This window comes from Leucoraja erinacea, chromosome 29 (assembly GCF_028641065.1).
Source record: "Leucoraja erinacea ecotype New England chromosome 29, Leri_hhj_1, whole genome shotgun sequence".
NCBI classification, from domain to species: domain Eukaryota; kingdom Metazoa; phylum Chordata; class Chondrichthyes; order Rajiformes; family Rajidae; genus Leucoraja; species Leucoraja erinaceus.
Genome location: NC_073405.1, coordinates 16,432,236 through 16,455,533, shown reverse-complemented (window position 1 = coordinate 16,455,533; position 23,298 = coordinate 16,432,236). Strand labels below are relative to the sequence as shown.

Below are 23,298 nucleotides of genomic sequence, written 5' to 3'. Positions count from 1 at the left end.
GCCCGTTGGAGGCCGAAGGTTAGGTTGTTCATAGGCTTATAGGAAGCATTTTGATACTATACGGTAAGCCAATAATTTGTTTTGAAGGGGAAGCGACAACATGCGATTGATGTTCGCCACTTCAAACACTTGGGTTTATGTAGCTCTGTAATTCTGTTTAAATTGTTTAACACTGCCCAAATTATGCCGTCTCCAAAAAAAAGGCATTCTTACATCATTGGCTACGTTGCAAGTTATTAAATAGGCGAAAGAACATGGCAACAGGGCTGCAGAGAAACATTTTGGACCACCGGCAACTAAGAAAATGACACGTTATTGGAGGATGCAAGAGGACCTGTTGAAGTCTGCGATAAGAATTAAACATAACCTGCATTGTTCTGCAGCAAATTGGCCAGAACTCGAGGAAGAAATGAAGAATTGGATAGTTGAGAAGTGATATGCGGGCAGATCAATGTCAACAAAAACTATTATGAACGATTCAAAGTTGAGGGCAGCAGCATAAGTTCTGGATGATTTTCATGGCACGTCAAGTTGGTGCTATAGATTTATGAAGAGAAATGGACTTTCACTGAGAACTAAAACAAGAATCGCTCAAAAAATGCCTGAAGATTATTTCATAGCTATGTAATCAATGCAAGCAAAGAGACTGACTATGAACTGGGACAAATTGGAAACATGAATGAGGTGTCGTTAACGTTTGATGTGGTTTCAAATAGGACAGTGGATATCAAAGGCTCCAAATCCGTAACTATAAAGACATCAGGACACGAGAAAAGCCACTGCACTGCAGTGCTATCATGTTTTACGGATGGGACTAAATTACCACTACTTATTTTTAAGAGGAAAACCATACCAAAAGACAAAATTCCACCTGGGATTGTTATCCACGTGCATCCAAAGTGATGGATGGATGGGGATGGAACGAAGCTATGGTTGGATAAGGTCTGGTCAAGGCGTCCCGAGGGCCTTCTTAAAAAAACATCCCTACTTGTGTGGGACCAGTTTCGCACTCACCTAACTACGGCTACTAAAGAAAGGGTAAAGAGTGATGTCGAAACTTGCAGTGATCTCCGGTGGGTTAACTTGCTAACTTCAGCCTTTGGACGTATCCATCAACAAACCCTTTAAATCGTTTATGAAAGAGGAATGGAATCAGTGGATGAGGAGCACAGATCATGATCTAACACCAACAGGTCGTATGAAAAGACCAAACATTGCTCAGGCGTGCCAGTGGGTTTTAAAATCGTGGAACCGTGTTAAGACTAAAATTGTCGTCAAAGCTTTTGATAAATGTGGCATCAGTAATGATGGCTCAGAAGACGACATTTTATTTGATGATAGTGATATTTCGAACAGCAGTGATGACCCTGATGAATTATCATGTTTTGAACATTCGGATGATAGTAGTGAATTTTTCAGATTTGAAGATTAGAATGTTTTTCCTTTTTGTAATCTTTGTCTCGTGCACAATACAATGTTCATTTATTCCAAACGCTGTATTTTTTTTATTACCGGTATATACATTATCTTTGTTTTATATGAAAACAATACGGAATGCAAAACAATACGCAAATGCAAATGGCTGCCACCACGGCAAATGTTTTTTTTTCAAAATTTAGCAACTCAAAATGGCGGTACGTCTTCGACGCAGGTGCGTCTTCGTCACCGGGATATACGGTAGTCACAATTAAGCAATGTTTGCGAGAAGAAAATTGCCCAAAGGTATTGCACATAGTGACGTGTCACACCATGACCGGCTCGAACTTGATACGTTTAGCCTCGAAATTACTACAGTCTACATCTTGGCAATCTTGTTTGAAGCAGCCATTGGATTTTGAGGAGAGGGACGCTATTGATTTCAGGCCACTCGTTCCCTCTTCTTCAGCGTCTCCATTTTGCTGCTTGATCTCGATTTTGGGTTTATTGTCCAGATCTTCTTTCTCTGAAAGATGGTTCTCTATCTCCTCCTTGATTGGTTCTGCTGTCTCCACTACCAGGGGTCCTTCCCATTTAGGTATTTCAACACCGAGCCGTTTCATTAATTTAGTAATAACTTCATCAACAAAGCCAAATATTCGGAGATCTGCATATCGATCCTGGGGACATAAGGAGGAATATAATAAAAACACATTGAGTATGGGTTGAAGTGGAATAACCAATGACCATTAAAACTATTCTCCTCATTGTTTACAAGAGAAGTAACATTTAAGTGATCATATTATTGTATGGATTCATTTAAATATGGCAAAGAGTGCAAAATATTTGTCAAAGTGTGTCAACTTCAATGGGTTAATAACGGATTTGCATTATAGTGAAATGAACAAAAAAGGAAATATATGATTGCTGTCAGATTAATAGCGTAGGCCAGTTTCAACAGAATATAGAAAGGTCAGAAAAGATGTAAAAACAAACCAAGTGAATATGAGAATAGAAAGGCATCTGATTTAAGTGATTTTGATAAATAATAAAGGGTAGTGCATGGAGATGTGGAGCAGATTCCAGCCCAACCTTCATGTGATCTGAACTTACTCATCATTCCACTGATTAAGCTGATAGATGACACAAAGATTGAAATGTTGATAGCGAGGAGGGAAGCTTCATCTGCAGAATAATTTTGTTCAGTTGATAAGACGGGCAGAGAAATGTCAGGTGGAAATTAATCCCGATGAATGTGAGGAGATGCATTTTTGCAGCACCAATCAAACTATGGAATACACAATGAATGGGGGGGGGGGGGTCTATGGAAGAAATAATGAACTTGAGTGATAGACAACATCCGTGGAGACAGCATCTCCGGGACATCAATATTCTGACCAATATTCACTGTTAAACTTCAGCAGAACACAATGTTTGGTCAAAACTGTATTTTAAAGACACCTGTGTGTAAATCAGTTGCCACATACCCCACATTATACTAATTAGCATGTTTCAAATTATTGGCGAGACCACTTGGGGCAGTTTTGGGATGCGGCACGGTGACGCAGCGGTAGATATTGCTGCTTACAGCGCCCAGGACGCCGGTTCGATCCCGACTACGAGTGCTCTGGGAGTTTATACATTCTCCCCGTAATCTGCATGGGTTTTCTCAGACGTACAGGTTTGTATTTTAATTGGCTTGGTAAAATTGTAAATAGTGCCTCAGTGTGGGAAAAAACCCAGAATATGCGTTAGAAAAACGATACATGCATTTATATGAAAAGATATATAGATCTTTCTGAAGAAGTAATTAAAAATATCATTGAATTGGCATCACCGTGATTTCATCAAGACCATCTGTTGGATTTCAGAACATCTACAAATGGATGGACTCCAAATGGAAAAATCTATTTTCAACTTCTGGAACAATACAGATGTCACCAATAGAAACTAAAATGGCATGCACATTGCTCCTTTCCAGCAACATTACCTGGAAAGGTTCTCAACACCCTGTACTTAAGAGATTAAAAGTCAGTGCATCTCTTCACAAGAATTTGACATTAAGTGACTGCTCAAAGCACTAATGAAAAATGAATGAAAATTAAAAAAAATAAAAAGCAGAAAATTGAACAAAAGCTCAAGCTCCAATCATACTTACCAGCTTGGTGGCTTGAAGATTAACAATAACCAACTTTCCTCCTTTCTTTTTTGTATTAAATGGCAGATTTCCACTCGGTTTGATTTGAAGAGAGCTCCCCAATGTGATGGCCATATCAGATTTCCTGTGGGGTTGGAGAAAACAAATGAAAAATTGTTTCTGCAGGTGATGGTTAGAATTCCTCATAGCTTGTATATAACTAAAATATAAATGGTGACGCTCAGACTAAAATAACAACAGAAAACATACATTTAAAATAACATATACCATCCATTCATTCACATTGTGTTTTCATAATTTTAGTGCTTACTTTCTAGGCTAAAGATTTTCAACCTGTTTCTGATTACTCTTACCAATTTCTACATCCTTCCAGATGCAGTCTAGGTTGGCTTGGCAACTGCTCTACCCAACACCACAAGAAACTGCAGAGAGTTGTGACACAACCCTGTCCATCACAAACCAAGCCACTGACACTTCATGTTGCCTCAGGAAAGTGGCCAACATAATCAAGTCACTCACAATCTAGTCACTCTCTCTTCATCCCTCTTCTGTCAGGCAGAAGATACAAGTGCTTGCAAATAGGTAGCACCAGATTCAAGAACAGTTTCTTCCCTACTGTTATCAGACTGGACCTCTCATATATCAAGGATGAATTCGCAATCTTCCATTCCACCGTAGCAGCCCTTGCATTTAAAAAAAATCAGCACTTTATCTGTCTATTCTGCACTCTGTTTAATTTCTCATGTTTTTCCTGGATAGTATGTAAATTATGTTTTTCCCCCACTGTATCTTCATACATGCAACAAACATTCAACATGCAACAAACATAAACCAATTCATAATATATACTTCCAGATTATATAGACCCATACAGCATAAACACATCATTGCTTCAAGAAAGCACTTTGGGAATGGGTGAAGAGCACAGGTGGTGGAGACTAAGTTGTGCACAGGCTTCGTGATGGAGAGGTAAAAGGATGACATGGGTAGGGCTATTACAGGAAGACACTAGCAGAAGGTGCTTTTGAAAGATTTTGCTGTGTAAAAATAAATTATTAGGCATTTGATTATTTGCATTGGATAGCAAATTGGTTGCATGGAAGGAAGCAAAGGGTGATGGTGGCAGGTTGCTTCTTGGACTGGAGGCCTGTGACTAGTGGTGTGCCTCAGGGTTTGGTGCTGGGCACTTTACTGTTTGTCATCTACATTAATGATTTGGATGAGAACATACAGGGCAAGATTAGCAAGTTTGCTGATGATACAAAAGTGGGTGGTTTTGCAGATAGTGAAGATGGTTGTGAAAGATTGCAGCAGATTCTTGATCGATTGGCCAGGTGGGCTGAGGAATGGTTGATGGAATTTAATACAGAGAAATGCAAGGTGTTGCATTTTGGGACGTCTAACAAGGGCAGGACCCACGCAGTGAATGGTAGGCCTCTGAGGAGTTTTGTAGAGCAGAGGGATATAGGAGTGCAGGTGCATGGTTCTTTGAAGGTCGAGTCACTGGTAGATAAAGTGGTAGAAAGGCCTTTGGCACATTGGCCTTCATCAGTCAGAGTATTGAGTATAGAAGTTGGGAGGTCATGTTGCAGTTGTATAAGACGTTGGTGAGACCTCATTTAGAATATTGTGTTCAGTTCTGGGCACCGTGGAATAGGAAAGAAATTGCCAAGCTTGAAAAGGTTCAGAGAAGATTTACGAGAATGTTGCCAGGACTAGAGGGTGTGAGCTATAGGGAGAGTTTGTAAGTGACCGGTAGAATCTGGGGGAGTTGATGGAAATATGGAGGGAATGAAGTTGGATTAATGCAGATGGGTGCTTGATGGTCAATATGGACCTGCTGGGTCAAAGGACCTGTTTGACTCAATGACTCTGGATATTTTCTCACCGATGCCACTACCATGCCAACTGTCTGTCTGTCCCTTCCTTCTTTGTTGTTTTAATAATATGTGTTAAATGTATGTTTTTAGTGTTCTTTAGCTTTTTTTATGTGGGGGGTGGGTGGAATCGACCTCGGAGCTCCAACCGCAGGAGTCTGTGGACTTCAACATCGAGGAGCTCGCTGTCTCTGTTTAGAGACCAACTTCAGGAGCTCCAAGCCGCAGAAGCTTCTACCTCCCCGACGCGGGAGCTTTGATCGCATCGACGCAGGGGCTTCGACCACCGACTGCGGGAGCTTTGATCGCACCAACGGATGGTTTGACTGCCCCGACCGTGGGAGAATAAAGAGGAAGAAGATTGGACTTTATTGCCTTCCAGCACAGTGAGGAATGTGGGGAATCCCCTGTGGTCAATGTTAATGTTAACTTTTTTGTAGCTGTGCGTCTTGTTGATTTTTTTTTTAGTATGGCTGTATGGTAATTTACATATCACTGTCCCTTAATTAGTACACGTGACAGTAAAAGACCTTTGAAACTTTTGAAAGCATATACCGACTGAATGGTTTTAAACATACCTGCAGGCTTCATCTGCCAAACTGAGGTCCCTGTCAGGTAATGCATCTTCCCAGTCCAAAATGGTATCTTGCAATTTTCCTCTAGATTCAAAATTTTGAATAGTCAGTTTATGCAATATTCTGAAAACATCTTCCTACACTTACACTCTGACCTTTCCAATACTGCAAATCAAAGAATGCATAAATATTGTAGCTGTTCTGTAATAGAAACTAACAGTCATAAGTCAAATAATATATTCACTGAATTAATTGGTTAAGTTGAATTATAGTTTACGGATCTTTGGAATAGACACGCCAACTCTGGCATGAGGTCTCTGTTACTGACAGTTTTGCATTAGGAATGAAACATGTATGCATTTGCATACTTAGCAGATGTTTTTAATTTAAGAGTGTACTTTGACCATTACTTACCAGTCAATAATTGATTGTGTTAATAAATTTTAGTAACGTGCTTTATAAGCATAGGAACAAGGTTATATTACTTATTGCACTTTTCAGTTTCGCCACAATTGTAGGAATTTGAGAAATTAATCTGTGAGGATTGAAGAGTCTTTCCAATCACAATATCGTTTAGGAAAATTAATGCTTTTTGAACTTAAGACCCACACAACGTCAATAATCTGCCCACGATTTGTGGCTTTAAAGGTGCTCGCTAGCGAGGCACGTTGACACGTATTTATGGGGGGGGGGCATATTTTATGGCGTGTCCATTTGATGGGGTCATGCAAAACCAGGCTGGGGATATCAAGCCGCACTTGGCTATCCATTAAATAATCCCTCGCAATAGACAGAAAATGCTGGAATAACTCAACGGGTCAGGCAGCATCCCTGGAAAAAAATGGATAGATGATGTTTTGAGTCAGAAGCTTTTTTTAAGACTAATGGCGTGGCGGGGGAGCAAGAAGGAAAGCTGAGAGATATGGGGCAGGACAGAGCATGGGTGGTAATAGGTAAACAGATGAGGGGTATTTGACAGGCAGATTGTTGCACAAATGAGATGTAGAGACAGGTGTGAGCCAAAAGGATAAAGAATTGCGAATTGTTAAGCTTGGGGATAGGAAAGTTATTAATTGTGTATCCATTATAAACGGTGCAAGTGGATGGGGAAGGAGTTTTAGAAAAGGGGGGAGGTTCTTTGGGGAGAATGGGGAGGGAGAAGGAGCCTGTTATGGGTTAGTTACTTAAAAGTTGAAAATTCAATGTTCATCCCATTGGGTTGTAATCTACCCAAGAGGAATCTGAGGTGCTGTTTCTCCAGTTTGTGCATGGCCTCCGCAATGGAGGAGACCCAGTGTATAGTATGGGAATGGGAAGGTGAGCTAGCGACTGTTAACTCCCCAAAGACCTTGACGGACTGAGCACAAGTGTCCAACAAAGCCATTGCTGAGTCAACACTTAGTTAAATTTAATGGTTTGGGTTTGATAATGTGTGGAAGCCATGGCATTTACCAGCAAAATCCTTTTCTCAGAATTCCTGAACTTCATATTGCTTCTTAATTATATATTTTCAAGGTAACAGGCAAGATAGGATGGGGGTCATATTGCCAATGATACATAACTTGGTAAACTGTCAAAATGCTCTTGTGTTTTAATTATAAATTAGAGGCATAATCTCTTAACCATTCCCAAAATTGGGTCACTAAAATATCAATGGTGATTATCAGTGTACATCATGTATGTGGTCTCGTTAACACTCTGTCCATCACTCATTGGTGCTGAGCTTGCATCCCCAACCCATCATCACTAAAAGGCTGCTTGGAAGTTCACTTTAATGAACCTTGCGCCGTCAAAGTTAAGTAGCTGCAGAGTTATGAGTTTGTATTATTCTACAGCTTTTCTCCTGCAGTGGCATACATACAGAAATATGCATATCTGAAACACTGATGCAAAGTTATACTGCATACGAGAATGTGAACCAGCAGGAAGTCTACAACCAATTATGTGCATCAAATTTGCATGAAAATCCTACAACTCCCATGAGTTTTGGCAACCAGAAATATTTAGTAGTTTCTCTTGCATTAAGATACTAATTTCACATTTTTTTTATCCTCTTGGCTTTTATCTGTTCCACCACTACTGCAGCATGGTCAAGGTCACACATTCTGATGCAAAAATGGAAACCATGTAACAAAGAAGGCATTTTCAAAGAATTTAATGTGTGATTAAAATATAACATACCAATCTTAGTAATGTTACTAATTCCCCACCTTATTAAACTGTACAAATATAATTTGAATTATTTTATGCTGTCCCAATTCATCTAAGTTTCTCTCAAATATTGCATGTGCACACAATTATGAAATACAATAATGTAAAAAAATTCAAGCAAGATAGATCTGGATTTTTTTGAGCCTGCTCTGCTTTTCATCTGATCTTCTATACATGCCATTTCCAGCAATATTCCCATAACCCTTGATTCCCATAATGCCCAGAAATCTATTGATCTCTGTACTGACTACATTTCTACAGTCCTTCAGGCTCCAGATAAGGAGACTAAAACTGTACACACTCGCTCTAGGTGTGGTCTCACTGAGGCCCTATACAATGGCAGTAAGATTTCTTTAACATATGACACCTAACTCGCTAGTTGCTGCAGTTGGCCCTCAGCAATCTATGTACAAATACCACTAGGTCCCTTTAAACAACAGCACAACTCAATTCTTCAGCATTTAATAAAAACATTATTTTACTGTTGTGTGCACTTAAGTGAATAAATTCACTTTTATTTCTGTAATATTCAATCCGTCGTGTCTTTGCCCCTTCAAGCAGTTTGTCCATATACCAGCACAGCCTCTTTATATCACACACAATCCTACCTAGATTAGGATTACCAACTACTTTGAAATATGACATTTGACTCCCTCAGCCAAATCAGATGTAGATTAGGAAATACTGGGGCCCAAGTAGACTACGAGTCAAAGCCTGCCAACCCGAGATTGATCCATTTATTTCTACCCTTTATTTTCGGTTTAATAACCAATACAGAATCAATGTCAGTACATTAACCCAATTTCTATATGCTCCTACCATCCTGATTGACCTTTTGAGGATATGACTAATAGATTATTAGTGGCAATAGATGTGGCTTATGTACGGCCCAAGTGAAAACATCCTGAAAATCCAATATAACACATGTACTGTTACCCCACACCTATTATTTTAGTCACATCCTCAAAAGATCTGAGACAAACATAAATGTACACTCATTTCATAGTTTATTCATAGAATGTGAGTTTTTGTGACAAAGATCAGCATTTAAATTACACCTTGAACTAGGGGGGTTTGCCAAACTGATGCTGAGAGCAGTTGAGAGTCAATCGGGTTGCCATGGCTCTAAAGTCCCTTGTAGACCAGATCTGATGAAGTGGAGCATATTTGGTTTCCTAGTGAATACAATGGCTTTTTACAGCAAGCTGTTATTTTCACTGCGACAGTTGTGGTGATGGGATTTGAACTCATTTTTGGATCCACAATCTTGTACTTTGAATTGTTTGCCCAGTAACTTAACTACTCTGTCGCACTGATGAATCATTTCTATTGATTCATTGTGTCAGAGAGATATTCTATTGAGGCTCTCAAAGGCTAATTGGCATACCTTACTTTCGGACTGAGTGGAAGATTTAGGAATGAAGCCAAAACATAGGAAATGAGACAAGGAAAATAGAAAGACAGAAAAGAGATTTATTTTAAGATGAAACGGCCAAATTTATTGATGCAGTGAGGAGTTAGACTCAAGAAGCCTGTTGGAAGCGGGTATAAATCAAGATGGCCCCACATTTATGAAGGCATGGGAAGAATTGTTTATTTGGGTTACTTGGCAAAGATATGTGCATGCATTTAACTGTGAAGATTAAGTTTGACCATGATGGCTGCATTGCATCATTACTTTGCTATGAAATAAAGAAATGCATGCAGCAGTAGAGTTGCTGCCTTACAGCACTGGGGACCTGGGTTCGATCCCGACTACAGGTGCTACCTGTACGGAGTTTGTACGTTCTCCCCGTGACTGCTTGGTATAAGTGTTAATTGTATCTAGTGTGTGTAGGATACTGTTTATGTGCGGGGCTCGCTGGTCTGTGCGGACTCGGTGGGCCAAAGGGCCTGTTTCTACGCTGTGTCTCTAAACTAAACTAAATTTGGCTAAAAGCCAACCTTCGATCTTCCAGCACCTGCAGTTCCTTCTTGAACAACTTGCTCAGTTCACTTTTCAGACCAAACAACATAAATGTGCTTCCACCATGCAGGGAGAATAAGGGATAAACAATAAATGTTGACATCATCGGCAATTTCTATTTCCCATGAATGACTAAGCAAAAGATTTAATGCACCTGAGCGAGGCCGAGCATTCAAATAGAAAATATCCCCACCAGGTTTATTTTTAAACACTGATTAAAAATCACAAGCAGCAGGAATAGAGTACCCACTCCTGATCATCATCTGGCAGCTCCTGCTAGAAAGACAAATGGAATGCTGGATCAGTAGACCACGATTCCCCTTTTGATCTATTAGCTAGCTGATATTCACTGTTCAATCCAGTTCATGATATGCTCTTTTTGTTAGTTACCAGAGACCGGATGGTATCTATATATAACTCTCGCGCCATAAATTAAACGTCTTCAGGGACATAATTATAAAGGAAAAACAAAATGATATCACTAACTGTAACATTACAGATTGATTAGTAGAACTGGATGTTACAAACCCAAAGGTTTTTCACTACGATTGACATTCTTGGGGATGACCACTAGGTGATTTTGCTACCAATCAGACACATCTTCAGTTGTGTACCTCAACGTCACTGGGTGTTTTGGTCTTTTATCACGAGACACCCTCAGTCGAGGCGGGCCCACCGCAGGGTGATCATCCCTGGGTGTGTGTCTTATGATTAGCCTCTAGATGGTCACGTGGCAGCCCAGACAGCATCTTTTCTCTTCAGCCACAGCCAGTGACTGCTCCATTTGGTGGCATTGACAAGTTATTTTATTGCCCTCCTTTGTGCCTGCCCTCTGACTCCTACTTCCCTCAGGAGCCTTGCGGTGTATAGTAAGTAATATCATTGTTCTTTTACTGCGGATATATTAAATGTGTTTGAACACTCAAAGTCATCATGTGCAATGACAGAGCTATGAAAGGCTATGGTTAATGTTCTACAATAAAGTTTGAAAATGCCACCTGTAACAAACAGCACACAAGGACCTCATACCTGCATGCTCGAAGACCTCTGGCCTTTTTAACATCACACAAGCGGCCTGTTGCTTTTAGTCCCATGGTGCCTACTACTGAATCTCGAACATACTGTCTATAATGGAAAAGCAGTGAGGGAAACGTTAATAAGTTACTTATATTAACACTAGTTCTCAAATCATCAGACATCATTTCTCTTTCCATCTGCCATTCAATGGGATTGTAAAGCAAGTGATAATTCCATGAACAAACATCTTGGGCATGTTACTTCTCAAAAAATCTATACCAGCTCTAAATGGATTAAATTACTCTGATTAAATAATTCTTGAAAGGGAGAGAAAATCTACATCCATTGAAGAAATCTAATCTAAGTGTGCAGATTCACAAGTTTGGGCTGGGCCAATCAAGACTACATCATCACTTCTTAATACAAAGGTGAATGGAAATATCAAATCTTATGCATGATTAAGTTAGAGGTTGAATGATTGAAAACTGAATAATCTTAAATAACAAGAATATATCAATGTAAATGGAGTTAAGATACAGGGAAGTTAGATTCAAATGAAAGATAAAATAAATATGTGGGGTAGCCTATGTTCTTCAAATGTAATTTTATCCGACTGCATATAAACTGTACATTTTGTCATTTTAACATAACCTTACTTTCAGATCAGATAAAACAGGGGGTGCACAAAAGATCTTCGTTCTTGGCGGTAATGTGAATTCGAGAAGGATAGTGATAAATTGCATAAGATACCAATCATTATAGAACGCGTAGATGTAAGGTAAATGAAGATTATTGTGGAGAAATGAGAGATGATGCAATTTGGTAGAAGGATTGAGGAGAGGCAAGATAGAGTTATGGGTGCTGTGCTAAATGGACTGGAGAAACAGAAGGTCAAGGGGAATGTTTTCGGCACGGGCTAGAAGGGTCGAGATGGCCTGTTTCCGTGCTGTAATTGTTATATGGTTTGGGTATAGGAGTCATTGTGAGCTGTAGGGCAGGTTGAGAAAATTGTTAAAAAGACACAGCCAATTCTAGGCTTTAACAGTTAAGGCCAGATTGGGCAAATCATGCTAAACTACTCTAGACTGAGCTCGAATAATGCGCTCAGTTTTAGTCCCCTCAATGTGGGAATGATTTGGAGGCATTGGAAGTCCCAGAGATTTAGGCAATTGGTTCATCAAATGAGGGACCAGTGTTACAAAGACAGATTTAAGGGGCCACAGGAAATTATAAAGGTACACTGCAAAGTCATAAAGATGTTTCAAAACAAGGAATAGAATTTTAAAATTGAGACTTCAACTAACTAAGAGTCAATGCATGCTAATTAGCACAGTTGCGCTGGTGCAATATAATATAAGGAGGTTATTCTGCTGCAAACAGAGTAAGGGAAAACAGCAGTTGGAACCGTGAAGGATAGGAGTTAACCGAGGCAAAGAAAAGAGCTATGGTAGTACAGTAGAAAAGGGAACGGTTGACATGAGCAATGTTGATAGGTGAAAACCGGCAGTCTTACTGATGGAGTGGGTACCAGATTGAAAGATTTTTCTTCCAGTTTTTGGGAATGTCCGTAGAAATTGTTGCTGCACGATGGGAAATGGTTTTGTTGCTTTCCCCTGCTCTTTGATGAGAATCTACATAGATGTTCCATTTTGCATACAATCACAGAACCTGCAATTACTCTTGTGGTGCCCGGGATCCCAAAATTCAACTCAGTCTGCTGAGGTTAGATTGTCAGGTTTGGGAACACCGACTGCCAGCTATGATTCCGTCTGAAGAAGGGTCCCAACCTGAAATGTCGGATGTCCATTCCCCTCCACAGTGCTGCCTGGCCTGCTGAGTTCCTCCAGCACCTTGTTTTTTACTCAAGATTCCAGCATCTGCAGTCTCTTGTGTCTGCCCGTTATCATTATTCTGTTATAGCCAGAAAATCAATGATAATCAATTATCTTCTCACTGCTATACCATTTTCCACCAATGGCCATAAAGAGCTTAACTTTGACTCCCTATTTTTCATCTACACCTGTTCATTGAAAATAAACAAGCATGGAGTTTCACCTGTACGCTGATCACAGCCATACTGACTTACGACAAATCTATGGAGGTGGCAGTAGGGTTTAAGGAAGTAATTCAAACATACAAGCCTAAATTGGTAATCTCAATCATTGAGATACATTGATAACAACTGGACCTCAGCACTCAGTCACTGCACCTTAAATAGAATGTTATCTATTTCAATTGTTCTCCGTTGTTAAGAGTTAGCCGTTGCAGAATATATGTGGATAATGAGCCCACATTGACAGATGATGTTGCCACAGAATAGCAACTAGATGAGAAAGGGTGATTCCTAAGGACAGATTCTTTGTGGGCCATGCGGTGTATTTTTGAATAGCTAATATGCAGGTAGTTTGGCAATTATTTGATGAACACAAAACGAGGTGAGAACAAGCCCCAACCCAAGGTGGACAATGAAAAAAAAGCTGTTGGTAAAATATGGAATGGTGACCACTACATTCCAGAGGCTGCAGAGATATTAAATTGGCAAGTCCTCAATATCACTGAGAATGCCACCTGTTTAAATGAATGTCTGCGTCAGATCAGTAAATAGGAGCAAGTAGCTAACCCAAATACTAATTATGTGCAGTAGCAACAGTTCATCATTTAAGGATGTGCACAATTTAAACCCATCATTTCCCTTGAAAACAAAAGATCCCACAATATACTCTTCAATGTACTACAGTCAAACATTGGAAAATCATAATATTTTACCCATTTTTTCTTTCACAAATAAAGCTATTGCGCAGTATGTCCAGTGAGACGCACAATACATTTACAAACTGCTTATGATTAAGTTCCGATAGCGTAATAGATTTTCAGTCTCTGGAAAAAAACCTTAAATAAAGACAAGGGGAAAACAAACAATTCACTTAATTTATGCATGCGATGCAGGATTGAGCGATACAAAATGTAGAAAACTTACTTGCCGCACTTGGTGCATTCTTCCACAAACATATTGCCATGGAGCTCTGAAAGTCTGTCCCTGCAAATAGCAACTTAATGAAAATGTGCAAACGCATTGGCAATCACATAGTAATGTCAGAATTTACTGCTCAGAACAATTCCCAGCTAGTACACAGAGTTTACACTCCATAAACCACTTTATTTCCTTTTGTCATGTGAAACCTTTCTCCCTAATGTATGAGCTGGCCTTAAATATGTCGTTAGCATATTACTCAATTTACTCCATATGCTACCATGTACCACATTCTGAACACGTTCTAGGTCCAGTCGTTTATCCCAAATTCCTCGTCTCAGTTGAGGAACATTTTTTATCCAAATGACAAAAGGTTTTGGACTCATTGCTGCTCCCATTCTATTATGTCATGACCCCAAGCACTTTCTTTGTAGATGGAACACTATATTCTGTACTGCTTCCATCTGTTTTGCATTATCTAGTGTATAGTATGAATATTCGCATACGTGGCACAATTTGCATGGATAGCACACACATCAAAGCTTTTCACTGTATCTTGGTATACATGGCAATAACAAAACAACACCACTACCTCATTTGTATGCTTGACAACCTAGAAAAGATATGCTATTCCAAATTCCGTCATGGTATCAAGTTATCATTTGGACAGATGAAATGACAAGGTGTTTTCAAAGCCTCCTTTCAACACTAGCAATTAAAATAGTTAACACACATTGAATGTAAAAATGCTGATGTGGGTTGATGCTTATCTGATGAATCTGGAAGGTGAGAAGCAGTAGGGAAAGTTTGCGAACCACTATTGCGGGAGAATAGAATTTGAATGTAGAAAAGTTACGTGAATATATAAATCATTGGGAAAATTATATTTTAGAGCCCTGAACAGCTATGATCCCTATATCACAAAAATATTGAGAAATAATATCTTTATTGCAGAAATGAGAAAAATACAATTAATGTGAAAGGTGATAATATTTAGGAAGCAACAAGCACTTTTGACTATTTCACTGAGAGGCTGAGGTGTTTTATTGAAGTCATTAAGATGATGTGATTTAATAGGGTGGATTTAAGAAATATGTCTGCTCTTGGAAGTGATCAAAATCATGAATACTAGACAATGATCGATAAATGCACCAGCTTTGTGGAACCTGTTATCAAATGAAGTTCCTGAGGCAGATAACAAACTATTTTAATGGGAAGCTGGGCAAGGAATAAAGTGATATGAATGAGCTTACGAGGTCTTGGAGAAGATCTGTGTAAATCTTAACAGATGCCAAATGATTATGTCTGTGTTGTAATTTCTATGTCCCTGTGAAACCTAAACTGGGTGGTGACAGGCTATTGGTAAGTGATCTTTGAAAGGATTACTCGGACTTAAGACTCGGAACGTTATTAGTGGGGGCTTAGCTATGGTAATTTCATTTAATGCAAGCAAGGTCTAGCAACTCTTGGTCACAAGATGGCCATTGTCTGGCAAATAACATTTGTGCCACTTGTCAGCAAATGTACCTAGATCCATATATACAACAATATTTACCAGTGCTATTATGACAAACAGGTGAGACACTAAATCAGCAAAATGAACATTTGCATTGGCTACAGAAACTATAAAATGCCTACCTTGGTAAACCTGACCGGACATGAAGCCCATCCACGTTCTGACTGATAACATACTTCACAATGCCAACCCTCTGAAGCGCCACCAGTGCCATGTGCGTCTTGGAAGGCTTGGCTTCCTCGAAAGTGGTATCAAATTTGGGTTCCAGGCCCTGTTCTTCCATCGTCCACACTCCACGTGGTCCCCTGTCAACAACACCATTCAATAGTTTACAAATGAGGCTCACAAGGCTGCACGTTGAAGCTTCCTGTGGGATCCACAAGTACTGAAGTGTAATACACCCAAAACATAGCGTCAACAAATTAGCTAATGTAATCTATTGTTCAACGTTTGCTTGTTCATTGCATTTTATTTATTCACTGACACTTTACATTTGGTTTAATAGCAACGGCAGCAGGGATTTTGAGTATTTGTTATCAGATGTGGGGCCTTTTGGTTGGCATGAACGAGTTGGGCCATAGGGCCTGTTTCCGTACTGTACGACTCAATATAGTTATTCTATGAGAGCCAAAACCTATGCCACTCAGGTAAAGTGTGTCATTACAGGCGTGCTGAGGAATGGTGGCCTGCAAACAGATCTTGCATTTTGATCAGATCGAAAAGTGGTAAACCAATAAATGTATCTGCTTCGTGGTTCACATTTAATGGCTCTGCACTGATCACAAAACGCAAATGAGGAACGGCAAGTGTGTAACACTTAAGCAATAGTTTCAAAATATGATAATACAACAATGCGTAAATGACTGTATGTTTTCCATTAAAAAATAAAGTGCTCTAAACAAAAGGCACATTTCTAGACCTGAATGGAAAAACACAAATGTTAAAGTTCGCAGCCTCCCTGTTGGACCCAACCAGGATTTCAGGTACCTGTACTCAATCCACCACTTCTCACAATAGTTCTCCTCCCATGCAATGCGTTCTACAGTCTCCACCATGTGTCGACACACGCAGGTCCTTGCTCTGTATCTCCTGCAGCTCCGGGCCTCACTCACCCGGACGCGCAGTAGATCTCAACATCACTTTATTCTCCACCAGATTCACGACCCATTAATTTTGATTTTGTCTTCCCCACAGAGCTCATTTCCAAGAACTCCAAGCATCCTCTCCTTCTAGTCCTTTCCAACCCAGATCCCAGACACCTCACATTTCTAACAACTCTTCAATCTTTCCATTTCTAGGGCCCCATTTCCTCATCTTTACCATGAACATCCCGTCCCCTAACACCTCCATCCTCCACCAGGAAGGTCTCATGGCCTTCCAGTTCTTTCTTGAACAAAGACCCAATCTATTTCCCTCAACTAACATTCTTCTCCATCTGGGGGAACTTATCCTCACCCTCCACAACTACTCTCACTTTCTCCAAGTTGAAGGTGTGGCCATGAGCCTAACATGGACGTCAGGTATGCCAGCCGTTTTGTCGGTGAGGGAGGGATGCAGGTTTCAGTACATTTCAAAGTGCATGCAGATTTACTGTTGCCTAGTGCTTTGCATCTTATTATTTAGCATCAGGAGCGGACTGCACAAATTATCTTGGAGTGATTCACTGAACCTCCAGACATCTGGAGCAGGCACATGCCGTCAGGGTAGGCAAGGTAGGCACTGCCTACCCCGACTAAAATTATAAAATGATAATTATTATATATAAATAGTAAAGGCAAGGGAGAATTATGCCTAAGATATCGATCTAAGAGAAAATATAATTTTCCGTGCCTTTCATGTGCAGTACATGTAATACGGGAATGTGTGTGCAGCTGACGTGCCACGGACGCTGCTTCAAGCTGTCAATTTCAAGCAGAGCTAAAGGCAGCTGAAATCCTGCCTTTGCAGCGTGGACTGTGTACTGCTTCTCAACGCTCCTGCCTTCCCTTCAACTTTACCCCTGGCCAGACTCATCACACGCTGTGAAAGGAACTCTCCCCCCAATTGGACCCTTGAACTAGTATTGTCATTCAATAAGATCACAACTGATTCAACTTGTCCCGGCGTGCTCCCATTTTTCCCCACCATCTCGCCACCTGCCGTCACCTTCCACCCCCACCCATTCAGTAATTCAGAATGAAGGAGATTTGGAAGCCTTGGGCAAATTGAATTGTTACTTTCTTTATTTTTATTCTTTATTTTTACAGAGAGAACATCTGCGCATGCGCGGTTTAAGATTTATTTTAAAAGCCGACTGACTGCCTACCCTGAATAATTTCTCATGGCACGTGTCTGATCTGGAGAGAATTGTTGGCAATCAGAAAACAGAACATGCCTGATATTTCATATTTTAGACGGATATAACATGAAGGTGGAACATGCAAATGCAGGACACTGTTCAAAATGAGTTTTGTAGACCAAGGCAAAGTACCTGAAGTCAGGAATTCCTGAGGATGTGCTGATCCCTGCTCCAGTGTGCACAACCAAGTACGAGGCATTTTGTACCAAATCAGCCAGCTCCAACACTTTCCTCTCTAACTCCTCAGGGGAATCAAAATTCTGCAATGTTAAGAGTACAATTTGGTTTAATTTCGAAACTTAATCAAGTGGCTTTGAAATAGCACCTGCTTTAACAACCGCTCCAGGTTATTGTGAAGATAAAACCATGGTAAATGTCAATTTGGATCAGTTGTTGCTCAATGATGCCAGTTCAACTCTGGAATGTCACTTAATTCCTGTACTGAAGATGAAAATAATAAAAACGCAGATGCTGGGAATCTGCAGAAAAAACAGAAAGTGCTGGAAATATTAAGCAAGTCTATGGAGGAAGAAACAGAGTCGATGTTTGAAGGTGACGAACTTTCATCACAACTGGAAAAGTGATTGTGGTTTGTGGTTGCAGAGAGGGTGGCACAGGGATATACGTGACAAAGGGAATCTCTGATCAGGATTGCAATGGTGATGAACTGCTGAAGGTGACATTTGGTTGAAAGCTTAATGAGATCAGTTAGAGAGAGAGAAAACAAACAGGCACACAAAATATATAAAGTGCAATGCTATAGGAAATGTCCAGTATTTATTGTGTGACAGTCTATAATATTGATTCAGATTTTTCCTCTCCTATTGCGCAGCTTGCTTGGCATGCTGGGTATATCCTACAGCTCTATGTATTGTCCTCTTAACCAATCAACAGATTACTTCATCAACATCTTATCATCATAGTAACCATGGCTTCTTCCTTTCGTATTCCCTCTGTACTGTCTATCAACCAAAGACACCACCCACACCCTTTCTGGAACTTAAATCAACTTTTCATTTTTACTGAAAATAGACATAAAAAGCTGGAGTAGCGGGTCAGTCAGCATCTCTGGAGAAGAGGAACAGGTTTTGGGTTGAGACCCTTTTTATTGTTCTGCCACCAAAGAGTTTTCAACTTTCAGTTTGAAGAAGGGTCTCGAACCCAAACATCACCTGTCCATTCCCTCTGCAGATGCTCCCTGACTCGCTATCTTCCTCAAGCACTTTGTGTTTTGCTCAATTCCAGCATTCTCCTGTTTCTTATTTCTCCAGCACTTTGTTCATTTGCTCAAGACTGTATCAGCCTTTGAGCGTGTTTCCCCATTAAATAAGAACATGGCTAGTTCTTTATATAAAGATCATTCTCCAATATACAACACAAAATGCTGGGTCAGGCAGCACCTCCTTCTTACGCCCCATTCAGTCATTGTTCCCTCGTTGGGGACCCCCGTAGGAGAAGAGCTCCGACCTGCCGGCCCGCGGCCTACAACACCTTGAAGCCGCGGTCTGCTGAGCTTCTAGCCACTGGAACGGTGGGGACTTACTTACTTATCATCTAGAGCAGGATCCCTCGCCGGGAATCCCTGGAGAAGAGCTCCGATCGCCTGCCTGCGGCCTACGTCATCCTGAAGCCGCGGTCTCCGGTAGGAAAGCACCGATTCGGGACTTACCTTCCAGACGAGAGGGCCTGTACATCTGGCCGCCCGCAGCGCCGACTGCGGAGGTTATGGCCCCGACCACGGGGGAAAATGGAGGAGGACTGACTGTACTTTGTGCCTTCCACCACAGTGAAGAACGCTGTGGTGGATGTTTGTGTTAAATTTTTATTGTGTGCTTTTTTTTATTGTCCCGCTGCTGGCAAGTTCATTTGACTGCACGTTATTGTGTATGTGATGAATAAATCTGATTGATTGATTGATTGATTGGCTGACCATGGGTGTCTCTAGGGTGCTATTCTCTATATGGAGGACACCTGTGCATGACTTTGTTTAACGTGGGCAGACTAGAGCACAGACAGCCACCCCACGGTCCTTGACAGATCTGGGTCAGGATCCAGTGGCATGGAGTCCAAGACGACCATAGACCCTTTTTTTGCTGCAGCCTTCATCCGCCTTCCCAGCCGTTGTGACGCTCCACTAAGGTCAGCCATTGTCCTCCGCCTGCTCCATCGTTGAGGTCTTGGTTGGATTGCTCTTTGTCAGAGACCTCCCCCTTCGACCTTACCGCCATGGGTGGCCCAACCAGGATCATAGCTCCAGATGGCATCGCTCTCAGGATCTCAGGTCCACACAAGCTTCTCCACCACGACAAGGTGACAATCCACGGAGAAGCACCTCCAGACGACAAGAATAGGTGACGTTTCAGGTCGGAATCCTTCTTCAGTTCCACCAGCACTTTGTGTTCTACATAAGATTCCAGCATTCGCAGTTCCTTGTGTCTTCTTTTGCCCTGTTTGCCTCTCCAGTCAGGGTAAATGCCCATCTATAGTCATATTCTATACATTTTACTAAGAATACCTCTAATGTATTTAAACATCCGACAAAACAAGTCCTCCTTATCCCCCAAAAGTCATGACAATAGTACAGATACTGATAAACTGAAATCAAAACAGAAATGCTGGAAAAACTCAGCAAGGAACGTAGCGTCTGTGGAAAGAAAAACAGCCCAACTTTCAGCGCTTTGACCTTTTTTCTGGATCTGCAACGTTTAGTCACAGAATCAAAACGTTGACCATTTTTCGTTCCACACGTTCTTTCTAACAGTTCAGTTTTATATTCTGCATTTTCGGTTTTAATTTCTTTCCATCCAACCTCGTCTCATAGAGCAACCTTTCTTATCCTAGGAGTTATTCTACCAATATCACACAATAACCCAGACAGTGTAACGTGATCTCTTTCAACATCTTTTTAGCACAACCGAAACACAAGGAACTGTAGATGTTGGAATATTCAGTAACTCACCGGGTCAGCTAGTATTTGTGGTGGGAATTTTCCAGACAGCAGCACCCTCCACAGATGCAGCCTGACCAGCTGAGCTACTCCAGCATTTTGTGTTTGTTATCATTTACCTTCTACCTGTGTGCACGTTAATAGTTAGTGATGCCCACATCCCCAAGCTTATCAACATGCACCGATCTCCACACGTCGCAGCTCATCCAAGACACTGATTCTACTACACAGAGACATCAACAATGATCCTGGCTGGGACGAGCCGAGAGTGGGGCCCGGGGCATTGGGGCCTGGGCCAGCTACTCGACACCGCTCCTACTCAACTCAAGCTGGGTAGCTGCGCCACCTGCGCTTCCTTACCTCGGGTAGACCGCACTTCCCCTTGTGCTCGTAGGGTGACAGTCCCGCCGCGTAGTTGACTGACATGGCGGGGGAAAGGCAGCAGCGAGAGGCGGACCTGAGGAGGCGCAGACACCGAGGCCGAGGGCGACGCAAACACACGCACGGCCGCGTTGACGTCACGGGAGCACGCACGGTCCACGCTGACGTCACGGGAGCACGCACGGTCCTCGATGACATCACCGAAGCACACACGGGCTTCATTGCGTCACTCGGGCTCCGCACGCGCCGCCCCAACCAGTGCAGGAGCGGCGAGATGTCGAGCCCCTGGAGAATGAGCAGGACTGGGGCAGATCCACAGTCTAACAGCGTGGAAACTGGCCCTTCGGCCCAACTTGCCCACACAGACCAGCATGTCCCAGCTTCTCTAGTCCCACCTGCCTGAGTTTGGTCCATATCCCCCCAAACATGTCTTATCCAATGTCCCTATCAAACTATTTCTTAAACGTTGGGATAGTCCCTGCCTCATGTTCCCGATGATGGGGGAGTCCAGAACCAGGGGCCACAGTTTAAGAATAAGGAGTAAGCCATTTAGAACGGAGCCGAGGGAACATTTTTTCTCACAGAGAGTGGTGAGTCTGTGGAATTCTCTGCCTCGGAGGGCGGTGGAGGCAGGTTCTCTGGATGCTTTCAAGAGAGAGCTAGATAGGGCTCTTAAAAATAGCGGAGTCGGAATATGGGGAGAAGGCAGGAACGGGGTACTGATTGGGGATGATCAGCCATGATCACATTGAATGGCAGTGCTGGCTCGAAGGGACGAATGGCCTACTCCACCTATTGTTTATTGTCTATTGTCTCAACTACCTCTCCTGGCAACTTGTTCCATACCCCCACCACCCTATGTGTGAAAAGGTTACCCCTCAGATGCTTATTAAATAATTCCCCCTACACCTTAACCCTATGCCCACTGGTCCTCGATTCACCTCCTCTGGGCAAGAAACTCTGTGCATCTACCTGATCTGTGGCCTATCGTAGGAACAAGAGGAATATAGGCTGAATAGGAACAGACTACAATCTAATAGGAACAGACCACAGTTTGTGATAGGAACAGGATACAATCAGTGACAGGAACAGGCCACAATCTTTGACAGGAACGGGCTCCAATCTGTGGTCCGAGAGGAGCATTCCACAATCTGTGATAGGAACAAGTCACAATCCGTGATAGGAACAAAAAGTCAAGTCTGCCCCTTAGGAAGCCACAGGCTAGATGGGGCTCAGCAGACCCCCAACTGAGGACAAGAACAGGCAAGCAAAGGAGGCGGCTACGGATCAGTACAGGACAGAAATAGGCTGTAGGAGGAGCATGCACACAGCAGCAAATGGATCACTATCCATCTAGGGACAGTGCAGCAATTTGGCATGCACCGACTATATAGTCTGGGATTAGAATAGGCAAGAGTCGCGCAAAAAGAATGGACATTGTGCTTGGCGGAGCTACCCCAGTCATAGTCCAGTACTGGGAGACCAGGGTCATTGGGGCAGTTGTGCTATTGTGGGTATCATTACAATAAATTAAAACAGTCCCTTTTTTTAAAGGATTTAAACAGTACGTGAGTGAGTGAAATTCTTCCTTCACGTTTTGGACTGTTTTTCATAAACTGCAATAGCCTGAATATAACAGGTTATAAACCCACACATTTATGTGCTCCTGGCATTTAATGTAAGCATTTCAATTATTATCACTTGCAATTACTAATGTGCGTTCTAAATGAGTTGTTTAAAGAAATGTATTTTACAAGCAAATAAAGTGTTTTGAATACTTTTTTTCTGAGTTTATTGAATAGTTCTAAATGGGGACTAAAGCTTCTGTAAATCTGTCAAATAGTATATCAATTGTAGAATAATATTCCAAGTTGTTTCAGTGGCTTGATATAAAGTGAATTGAGTGCAGAAACATGTACAATTGG

The 23,298-nt window shown here is 41.5% G+C and overlaps 2 protein-coding genes across 3 annotated transcripts in view; both read right to left on the bottom strand.

The window, feature by feature from the left end:
- Positions 1-23,298, bottom strand: part of LOC129711242 (elongation factor 2) — a 523,480-nt gene that overhangs the window by 436,366 nt on the left and 63,816 nt on the right. The window lies entirely within an intron of this gene.
- sirt6 (sirtuin 6) lies at positions 1,482-21,485 on the bottom strand. The gene is made up of 8 exons (XM_055658769.1): positions 21,353-21,485; positions 18,178-18,305; positions 15,830-16,012; positions 14,198-14,257; positions 11,233-11,328; positions 6,030-6,110; positions 3,575-3,698; positions 1,482-2,096 (listed from the first exon to the last, which is right to left on the bottom strand). Exons 1-8 carry the CDS (start codon positions 21,416-21,418, stop codon positions 1,743-1,745), a joined length of 1,092 nt encoding a protein of 363 aa, XP_055514744.1. The 5' UTR covers positions 21,419-21,485; the 3' UTR covers positions 1,482-1,742.

What these genes read in the sequence shown, in the direction of transcription:
- sirt6 (XM_055658769.1), bottom strand. Translation starts at nt 21,418, where the DNA reads ATGTCAGTCAACTACGCGGCGGGACTGTCACCCTACGAGCACAAGGGG. An exon ending in TCAGGAATTCCTGACTTCAG is followed by an intron (nt 16,013 to 18,177) that starts GTACTTTGCCTT and finishes TGTTGTTGACAG; the next exon opens with GGGACCACGTGGAGTGTGGA. An exon ending in ATCTTCAAGCCACCAAGCTG is followed by an intron (nt 2,097 to 3,574) that starts GTAAGTATGATT and finishes TTATGTCCCCAG; the next exon opens with GATCGATATGCAGATCTCCG.